Source organism: Silene latifolia, chromosome X (assembly GCF_048544455.1).
Source record: "Silene latifolia isolate original U9 population chromosome X, ASM4854445v1, whole genome shotgun sequence".
Taxonomy (NCBI): domain Eukaryota; kingdom Viridiplantae; phylum Streptophyta; class Magnoliopsida; order Caryophyllales; family Caryophyllaceae; genus Silene; species Silene latifolia.
The window spans coordinates 106,599,332-106,610,487 of record NC_133537.1 but is presented as its reverse complement, the minus strand read 5'-3'; the positions used below and the strand labels follow the sequence as shown (position 1 = coordinate 106,610,487).

The 11,156-nt window shown below is 37.2% G+C and overlaps 1 protein-coding gene across 1 annotated transcript; it reads right to left on the bottom strand.

The window, feature by feature from the left end:
• Positions 1 to 2,586: 2,586 nt before the first annotated feature.
• LOC141623511 (rhamnogalacturonan I rhamnosyltransferase 1-like) lies at positions 2,587 to 10,855 on the bottom strand. The gene is given in 18 exon segments (XM_074439615.1): positions 2,587 to 2,924; positions 3,028 to 3,232; positions 3,337 to 3,453; positions 3,455 to 3,538; positions 3,540 to 3,628; positions 3,719 to 3,777; positions 3,780 to 3,877; positions 4,001 to 4,089; positions 4,215 to 4,282; positions 4,839 to 4,889; positions 5,016 to 5,237; positions 6,507 to 6,588; positions 8,158 to 8,495; positions 8,584 to 8,697; positions 9,528 to 9,661; positions 9,985 to 10,073; positions 10,211 to 10,303; positions 10,477 to 10,855. Coding segments are annotated over 10 exon segments (864 nt in total). The 5' UTR covers positions 4,882 to 4,889; positions 5,016 to 5,237; positions 6,507 to 6,588; positions 8,158 to 8,495; positions 8,584 to 8,697; positions 9,528 to 9,661; positions 9,985 to 10,073; positions 10,211 to 10,303; positions 10,477 to 10,855; the 3' UTR covers positions 2,587 to 2,912.
• Between the last annotated feature and the right edge of the window lie 301 nt (positions 10,856 to 11,156).

Sequence of the window (11,156 nt, the reverse complement as noted above, 5' to 3'; positions counted from 1 at the left end):
TTTCCTTGACCAATTGAAAAACAAAAAGGTATTAATGAACAAAATCTAAAAACTCTCAGTCTCAAGTATCATATATATAAACTTCATATGAATCCGTTTTTAAAATAATGTTCAAAAATAAAATATTTGTCGTTTTGGATCGGTTTTGAAAATATTTGTTAAAATGGTGTCCACGTAGGCTCAGATTTTCAAAACCTGGAATACGGAACAAACACGGCACTGCCAATGGCGTGTTTCAAGTGAGTATGAAATTGTAAACATTGAAAAATGGAGTGAAGGAAACACGCCAATACGAGTAGCGGGTCTTTGGGTAGAGACACACCAGTGTGAATGGCGTGTCTATTCAACATCCAACTGAAGAGCAACATACAACTTCTCTGCAACATAAGTAGCATAAGAATGTCGTAAATTAGATGGTCTCCCAGCCCAATCAATGAATTTCAAGCAAGATAAAACATCGTCACTTTTATACCTTATCAATTATCATATCCAATACAAGGGGTTGACTCAAATTCAAACCCAACTCAACCTTTGTCACGTCTTCGCGATTCTTCGAGTTCAAAACATCGAAAATCCGATCAAATTTTGGTTTTTGGAGGTCTTAAACAAATCCCTAAAAGAAGAAACAATTTTATGAGAACCTGGAGACGGGTTATTTGAATTGGCGAGGAATTACAGATGGGTTTTGCACATAAGGAATGATACTTGAAGAAGAGAATGATTGAGAGAGGAAAAGCCTTGTGAATTTTGTAATGCATCTATATGATATAATGCATCAAATTAATTGGAAAATTGGGATTGAAGTTGGGAATTGATGCATCAATGGATTGGGGTTTTTGAAGTTATTAATTGGGGAAAATGGGGTTGAATCATTGATTGATATTAGAAGGGTGTATGATATTGATTGAATGAACAAAGGAAGCTTTGGTCAGGATGAAGAAGAAGATGAAGAATAGAAAGATGAAGACGGAAGCCGTGGGTCTTTTGTTTGAAACAGATTTTGTAAATTTGATGTTGAATAGACAGGCCATTCACACTGGCGTGTCTCTACCCTAAGATCTGTCACTCGTATTGGCGTGTTAATTTCCTTCACTCCATTTTCTAAAGTTTACAATTTCATAATCACTTGAAACACGCCATTGATAGTGGCGTGTTTGTTTCGTATTCTAGGTTTTGAAAACCCGGGCCTACGTGGACACCATTTTGACAAATATTTTCAAAACCGGCCCAAAACGACAAATATTTTATTTTTGAACATTATTTTAAAAACGGATTCACTTCATATTGGTTTTATTTTCCTAAAAAAACAACATTGTCGAGAGCAAGAGTTAGTTTCCATTGGATGGTGGATTTTTCTAGAAGTAGGGGGTTAGTTTTTCACTTGGTTGGATAAATTTGAAATAAGTTTCGGAGACAAGGATCGATCTTTCAAGGGATGAGATTGTTTTAGATCATGTGTGCGAATAGGGGAGAAAAATAGGGGTTTGCGTGAAAGATTTTGTTTCAAATGAGAAGATGGAGGCCAAGACTATTGCTATAAAGAGAGGGGTCATAAGCAGCCCTAGCCATGTAGTATTGCGTCGGAATTTGGTTCACATTCAAACGTACTTCTATAGTTTGACCGGGAGATATAACATTTTAACTACCTCTAAATATTTTTACATAATTACAATTTGATCCAGCAATGATTTAATTATGGTTGTTATTCAAAAGAAGGAGATTTGTTGCATCATTGAGTTGATTATGCAGAGTAGATATTATTGTTTTCCTTAACCAATTGAAAAACACACAGGTATTAATGAACAAATTTTAAAAGCTATCAGTCCAAGTATCATAAACTTCATATTGGTTTTATTTTCCTAAAAAAAGTATTTTATTAATCAAACACTCTTTTATTCTTATGTCAATATTATGATAACGGGAATTATTTGTTGGTCATGAAGCATACATAAAATCTTAGACATGAACGATGTACTATATGTCTATATTCCATTTTATTGTGAAATTTATCATACATTATTTTAATATCCGTGCAACGCACGGGCAGGAAAACTAGTTTTAAATTAAAGTTGTATTTCAGTTTTCAGATTTGAAACATAATTTTCATTTGCAATTATCGTAAATGATGTATTAGGGTCAATTGGTTGAGTAGTTGGTGTAGTCCTATATGTCATCTTGTTTAACCAAATTTGAGTTTCTAATTTCTTTTATTATTTGGGCGGCTTCATACAAAGGCAACTTATATTAGATAAATTTATTTATTCGGATGAAAAATAACACAAAGTTAGTAAAATTAAACAGGTATGAATATAGCTGCAAGCTCGTGCAATTGTTAAATACTAATTTTCATTTAGTCAAACTCAAGCACGTTTGTAAAACCTATGCACCGACAATGAAAATTTTGACCCGTTCACGTTTAAAATGACAATTTTAACCCCTTACATTTAGTACATATAAGCAATTATGTAACACCCCGCTATTTTCCGAGTTATTTACGAAGGGCTACCTTCTCATACTTTATTCATTTTGCAGTTCAAAGTCAAAAATCTAAAATTTATTATTATCATCAAGGAAAACAAAACTATATTAAACCTTTCGAAAAAGAAAAATGTGTTCTTGACTATTTTGAAAGTGAAAAGTTGTTCAAAACCCGAGTTTCGTTTTGAGTTGGACTTAACCCAACTAATGACAAAATAAAAATAAGAAAACCTAATTTATACGATTACCTCCTCCTTCCCTATTACAACTCTTCTTATATTTCTATTTCCCCTCATTCATGCGATATCACATATCTCCCTCTTTTATTCATCTTCCTCGTGCCAATTCGTTTCTTGGCCACAACTTCGCTCACCGGGCAGTTGCCAGAGTTGGAACCACGGCTTCTCATGACGTCCCTTTCTTCCCTTCCTTGCTCACCGCCTCACCTGTGTTATTATACGATAAAGACTTATGAGAAGCTATGAAACAGTATCATAAGTTCCAAAATACATATGATTGATAAACCAAATGCATATGCTATGAACTAACCAGCTTCGGGTAAGCTTCTGCAAGATTAGCCATCCTCCTCTCTCCACCATATATCTCACCAGCTGCAATATATATATGGTAACTGGGATCAATATCCAAAGCCCTAAACACCAACGTTGTTTCCTCTGGCGTTAATGGGCATAGTCCATGTTTCCGTTTCAGATCAGAATTAATGATTTTCTCTTTCCACCAGGGATATGCATATCTAGTATTGCAAAGGGACGGAAAGTCATCAATGTATAAGCATGAGAGAGCAACGGAAGATACACAATGAGCTTAAGGCTTGACTAATAGAAATATGGGGAGAACACTGCACTCATTCTTGTCAAATCCTCCACTTCCTCGCTATTGCAGCCTTGGGTACAACCGGAGAATGCCAGCATATCCATCTCGTATCGCAAATGAAGAACCAAAAAGTGACCTTTGCCTCAGCAATTTAACAACCCTTCTTCCTAGCTCCTCTATTTGTGGAGTAAATCCTAACCCACTGAAATTAACACGGCATCTAAGCCTGGATTTCCAAAGGTTGACCATTATTCGTAAGCCGGGCATCAGTTCTATTTAGATGCAAAACCCTGTACTTTTGTATCAAAGGAAGGATCTGATATCACCAAATAAAAGTGGAGTTGTAATAGAGACTCGGTGAAACCAACAAAGAAAAAACCCGGTATGCTAGATTGCTAGGACTAACCTGATTATGATAGTAAGATATATCAGACCAACTAACAGGAGCCATTGTGTAACAGCCTCTACCCTTTTCTTGAGCCTCGGTGGGAGCTCCTTCAAGATCCTTGCCTCATCTCTTAAGGATGAAATAAAATGATCTACATCAAATATGTCTTGAAATTCACTGCCAAATCGAGTAACTTAATTAGAACGTCTTTCATTATCAACAATGAATCAGTTGTTCTGAAAATAGGTAGAAATTTTCCAGAGACTATCCAGCATACAAGAGATTAAGACAATAACATGCCTAGGATCAGCCCAAAAAGAAGTTTTATCCAGCTCCGGGACAATGAGGGCGACATTAAGGTATCTTGCAATTGCCACCATTTCACAAATCTTCATAGAACACGATCAAAAGGCCGGGTTCAGCAATTCAAGGGAAGGACAACCTCAAACAAGGTGGATAGTATATTCCCGAAAGACTTGAGTATTTAAATTTTAGATTCCGCATAAACACTCACAGCTGATCGCATTTGATTAAGTCCTCCATTGCATGAAACCATCAGGTAACCATTGTTCTTATAAACCCCTGGCAAGGACATATCACTTTCCATGTTAGTGGACAAGTAGGTCGTCAATAGCACACACAGGCAACAAAGATGCGAAAATAAGAGCGCCAATGAGTTTGATTGAAGACAAATAAAAGACTAAATATGCATACAGATGAACCTTAACAGAAAGCACTCTAGCATTGATCAAAATAAAACTTAGAGAAAGTAATTTACATGATAGTTACACAATTTCTTGTCGATTTAACTCATTTAAGTCATTTAACTGAGGACCCAAATCAAAAAATTTACCCAAGACGGGGAGTTGTGTAGTGTAGCTCACTAAAACACTAAAAAGAGGCATTCACACATGACAGCACCATAATTCAATTGCAGAAAACAAAGCTAGGGTCATCTATTAGGGAAAGTGAGGAAATTAGAGGAATTGAATCAAGATTTGGGGAGAGGGAGTGAATAATTGGGGGAGAGTGAAAGTAAAAGGGGTGTGAGGAAGAGAGCAGAGACAGTATTTAGTAAGGAGGAAATAAGTAAACCATAACCCCTCAAATTTTACAAAGTAGACGTAACCTTACATACTCTGCAGTGAGATCCTTGATGTCAACCTTTTGTGATTCGTCATATAAAAACCTAGTACAAGTTCAAAAGAGAATTAATGAGTTTTCATCATTGTAAATCGGTGATTGTACCTGAGATTTAAGCTGGTTAAGTAAATTGACGGTGATTATATCATTATTTGCTTATCCTAATCCTTACCTTTAAAACAGCTTGTTCTCCTCCACTCCTTTTCTTCTTTTGCTCTCCTCCACTCATTTTCTTCTTTCCTCTATTTCTGGCATTCTTTGTTTTGCAAATTCTCTGCTCCAATACTCATTCATTGTCCATTCCTCAATTTCCCCTTTCAACTTGCAAACACTCCCAATTTCTTCATCTTAATAAAAAATAATCCAGGTATCAACACTGCACAAGGCAAATTCCCTGAAGTATACAAACGGAAACATTAAATTTTCCGAGTATGCAGTAATGCAAAAATGTCCTACAACTGGAAGGCGAAGAACAAGAAACTTAATCATGGAAATTAGATATCTAGCCTAGATATATATAAACTTATAAGAACGTGATTTAGAGTAATGCATCAAGTACATGCTTGGTATATCCTTAATGAATAGTTGAAATAAATTCATTGTTTAATCATTGCTGGGCGGGTCAAACTAATTTTTGTTCGTTTTGGACGGGTTGAATTGGGTATGTGTGTGGATTTGTGCGGGATATCCTTTTTGGTTGGGCCATTAAACACTCCTCATTTCTATCTTTTGCTAACCTGTTTTGTTGGACCATTTCATATCCACTCATTCTCATCTCACCTTCACTTCTCACTCAACTCATCACCCTCTATCTCCATCAGATAATAATCTACAAAATCAAAATCAAACCCTAATTTGATCTCATCTGAAAAACAAATATTTCAAACAGACAAATAAACCAGTCCATCAGTCCCCTTGGCCCAAACAAACAACAGGTGAGACTGGTAGGCCCCATTTCCGATTACCAACTACTAACCCAAAGGTTAACAAGTTGTGTGTGCCTATACATGTCAATCATTTTAACCAAGTAGCCTGTTGGACACCCTAAGAAGACGGGAGTAACATTTCCCCTTCCCATATAAGTTGAGAACAGTAGGCCAATTCCAATTACCAAGTACCAACTAAAAGAAAAATCACCCTGCAGTAAATTGTACATCCAATTATCAACAGACGACCATAAATATTCCCGACTTATGCAAGCCATGTTCTATAGTCAGTTTTACAAGATAGCTTTCATGTCTTAAACACTTTTAAAACAAAAGGTGTTGGACACAGTGACACACAAACCACCAAATCCTGAATCATTCAACTCAGAATATCCTAAGTCACAATCGTGTTGTGTAAGCACTCTAAGCAGTTCGCAACCATAGTAATTCCTATTTCCTACCATTTAGCTAATCATTGCAAACACCACCTAACTCTAATGACTCATCTGTTACCAAGTGAGTAACTCTACAAGGATGGGAGGCCTTAATCATAACAAATATTACCTTTGTTCCATAGCGACATATCATAGCAAATATTTAGCAATGATTAAATAATCTCATATAGTCATACAAAACAAGAATACATGATGTAAATGTTGATTCATATTGGTAAAATAGACATTCATTGAACTATAACATCAAATAATATTGCGCGGTAGTTACAAATTAGTCAATACCTAAAATCAGAGTTAACCGGCTCGAGTACATTATTCGGCTCAGAATCCACAGCACTCGAATCAGATCGTTCTTTGCGCTTACCTGCAAAACATACAGATTCAACAACAATAACATATAAAATGCAAAAATACAGTACATTATATCGAGAACAAGCAATTAAACTAAACACGTTGAAAAATTGACCTAAAATTCTTTGTGCTTTCCTGCAAAACTTACTAATTTAACGACGATAACATATACACTACATCATATCAAGAAAAAATATTTAACCTAATTGACCTAAAGTTCTTTGCGCTTTCCAGCAGAACTTACTAATTCAATGACAGCGACAACACGACAAAAACAATAACAACAGCAGCAGCAGCAGCAGCAACAACAACAACAACAACAGTCACAACAAAATGCAAAAGTATACACTACATTATATCAAGAAAAGGCAATTAAACTAATTGACCTAAAATTCTTTGCGTTTTCCAGCAGAACTTACAAATTCAACAGCAACAACAACAGCAACGAAAACAACAAAAACTTAACAACCACAGCAACAGCAGCAGCAACAACAACAACAACAACAAAATGCAAAAATATACAACACGACAATCAACGAAAATCCAAAAGGAGGAAAAACAAAATTTGACCCAATACTGAACGTTGAGCATCGCCATTTCAACACAGAAGCTTACCAAATTGAAACCCTAATCTAGAAATGGCGAACCAAACAGCCAACTAAGTAAGGAGCGACGAACAACAATCAAAACCCAAAAAACGGGGGTATGTGGGTAAAGACGAGGAGGGTTTGAGAGCACTGTATGAAAGAGAATCAAAGGTAAGAGAGAGAGTAAGAAGGGGGAGAATGAATGGCTGAGGAATGAGGATAGATGGAAGACGTGGAATGAAACAAAGCCAAGGAAGGATTTGGGTTAGCTGAAGGAAGGGTTATTATAGATTGGGCCGAACCTGACTGAATTGCACAGAACCGCCCAACCCGAATAATTCAACCGACCCAGCAATGATTAAACAATTAATATACTTCAACTATTCATTAGGAATAGTAGAAGGTCTTGCTCTCTTTTATATACTACTAGTTGTTGCTCCGCGTCCTATCGGACGCGGAACCCCAATTTGGTTAATCATTTAAACGATCTTATTAATAAGCGTCATAGAAGTTGTGGACATTGCGATTTACATCTCCTAAGAGCTGGATAGAAGACGCTATGCTGTATATGGACACAACCCAGCAAACCAAAAAGAAACTTACTTGTACCCCTAAATGCATTAATATTTAATAATGTGTCAAGTTAAACATATTTCGAACCCTGCTTATGCCATTACATGCATTACTAATGTGCTAAGTTAAACATAGTTCCTGGATGTATGGTGTTTTATTTTAGAGCGGAATATGAGCATCCTACAAAATTCGCTCTAAGCCTTAAGGAAGCATTTGTGGCACAATCTGACGGTCCCAAAAGTTGTGTTCAAGCAGGCACAAATGTTGACATTAGGAGATTTAAGACACCTGAAAATTAACAATTTACCGAGAGAACTGGGTCAGAGTGCAACGTAATGCAGCTCCTTTATCAAATCAAGAAAATGCTGAAGGTATTTTGGCAACGGATATAAAGGAAAAAGCAGCAACATAGTTTAGTGTACCTGTGCTTCAATTCTTCAAATGATGCCAGCAAGCTCAAGGATGGCATAGGAAACAATGTTTTTCGCAGAGTTTGTAGGAGCGTTTTGTGGTCGTGGGGCTGTAATAACCGCTACCTTGTCTGACCTCCTAGCGCGTGACAGTGCGACGTATAGTTGCCCCGGTGAGAAACATGGCCTTGGCAAGTAAATAGCAACCTGGTCTAACGTTTGCCCCTGAGATTTGTTTATAGTCATGGCAAAACTCAGTTTAATAGGGAACTGCCTGCGCTGGAACTGGAACGGATAGTTTGCAGAAGATGGTGGCCGTAAATTTATACGTGGTATGAACACATGTTCACCTGCATGGTCTCCATGTGTTATCACACACTCTATCAAGTTTGGGCTAAAACTTTTGCAAATAAGTCGTGTACCGTTACACATGTTCACCTGGATTGGATGTTGATAGGAGCGAAGTCTTGTTCCTATAGCGAACACCGGCATGGCCTGAAATCAAGTTGTCCTCATCCCTGGATCAGTAGTTGGCTTATTCCCCTTGTTTCCCTAAGCGTGGACATGAGGCAACGCAACAACACCCACTAATTAGATAGGAACTGAGACAGCCTACACAGGAGGATACCTCAATGTCGAATACTACAGTAGTACAGTATAGGTATTGTGCAATCAGAATAAATGCAACAACAAGCATAGGACCTATTCACTCGCAGGCATGTACATACACACACAAACATATATTTCAGAGGCAATCCAACACACATGCTACAGGTTTCACATGTACCAGACAGGGCATAGACTAACAAAACTACTGCCAAAACAACACATCGCAGGCTTATTCAACACAGCCGGACCTGGCGACACCTAATATACAACTTATGGTACAGAACATAGGTAGCCGTAACCAGAGGCATAAGAAACCAACATTCACGCCATATCACACCTCCAAAGAATCTGCAGTACCCCTAAAAACCCTGAACAGTTTATTGGTAGAGCGTATATGAGGCAGCTACAACACTGTCAAACGGATATATCGGCATTCGCAGTAACCCGAGCAGTGTGCCTCAACTTGCTATCCAAGAGCGGACAAGAGCGAACAGCAAAACATGGCAGTGCGGTGTATCAGTCACACAAAATTGAGAACATTGGAACAAACAACCCTTTAAAATTGAACCACCACCTTTAAAAACCCACAAATCAGACACACGAAAACAGTCAAAATTCAAACAAACAACCAAACTGTGGTGAAAGAAGCCTCCAGGGTTGATAAGTTTCCACTTTTTCTATTTTAATTACTGTTTCATGCCTTCTTTTGTAATCTTTTTTTTGCGGTAATTAGTTCTGATATATATTGATTTTTCTCGTCATGAATACATTACCTGAATGTAAGTTGTTGTTCTACGCTTGTCGCAGGTTCTGAACAAGATAGATTTGCGCGGTGCAGATGCTGATCGTGTTGCTAAGGAGATTGAGGAGGTTCGATTCGCCACTATTTGACACAACTACATCATTCCTGCATCAACTTGCTTATAGTTACTTTTTAGTCAGATAATTCCTACATCCTTTACAACTGCGTGCCGAATAGTTAACAAATGAGAATATGAGATTTAATACATAAGACTACAAAAAACCCTTTGTCCTTGTCGGAAGTCCCTATTCCTAGCACCACACCCTTATTCCTCGGGTATAAAGAGCTATAACGACAAATTTGGTGTTAATTCATACGTACATGAGTATCACCGTTCACCATTTTATCTGTTAAACTAATGTCTAAGTTATTAATGACATAATGAATTAACTTAGCAAAAGAACTTGAGAAGGTACGTCTGGGCATACCTAGGATTTGGTGCCAGTCAAGCATCTGGTTGCTTTGCAGGCATGGCATTTTGAAATGTGCGTAGTTCAGAATACGCATCATTCAACCTCTTCATTAGTGGGAATTCAGCCCGAGTGGTTATATACAGATAAAGAAAGCTAGTTAGCTAACCTTAAATCTTCCAAAAGATGATCTTATTGTTAATAACAAAGCAAAGATTAATAGGTCAAATTATGAATATCATACCCCTGGATAGGCAATACTCATGTGAGGAGCAGCAGCAGCATCACCATCTCTGTCACGCCAATTCGCCATCGTTGTGTCGCCATCATGATAAATCTAGAATTCACGAATCAAATTTGATCCAATCAAAGCAGTTTCATAAACATGATGCAGCAAGCGGAAAACGTAAACAAATGCTCCTAAATCAAGTAGAATTTGAAACATTCAAACGAATATCTCTAAAATTGAATTAAACCACCCTAAATCTGACAAAATCAAGCTGACCTTACCCGAGAAATTCAGAAACGATTGACCACATGGTTGAGCCGCTCAAAATCCGACGGGCACAACTCTATAAATTTGAACAATCAGACACCCCAAATAGGAATCCTAAATCGAGCCGATTAAACGACGCAAAAAGTGAATTAAACTATCTAAAAATGAACCAAACCAAGGCGATCATAATAATCGGTATAGTCGGTAGAGCACAAAAAATGAATAAGCGAAGAGAGTAAAAAGGGAGAATAGGTAGAGGAAATACAGGAGAAGTGAAGATGTAATAAGGGAGAATGAAGGAAGAGTGAAGATGAAGAATTAGGAACTGAAGAAAGGATGAAACGAAGGGCTTAGATGAGTGGTAACACAATTGTTCAATGGTTTAGATGGAAGAATGACAATATTCCTAAGAACACTATTCTTAAGGGCTACTCCCTCCATTCAACTCCACATTCCAAGTTTGTTTTTTCACGTTTGCCAACGCGTGTTTTACACGTTAAATATCTTTAGCTACGTATTTGCAAAAATTATAAAAGTTAGATATTCTTAATGTGTTCCTAAAGACGAATCAAATAAAATCTCACATGAATATATTTTCACTTACATAACGAGAGAAAATTGACATTGAATATTCACTTGTGAATAGTGTACAAAAGAGAAACTTGTAATGTGGAGTTGAATGGAGGGAGTATTT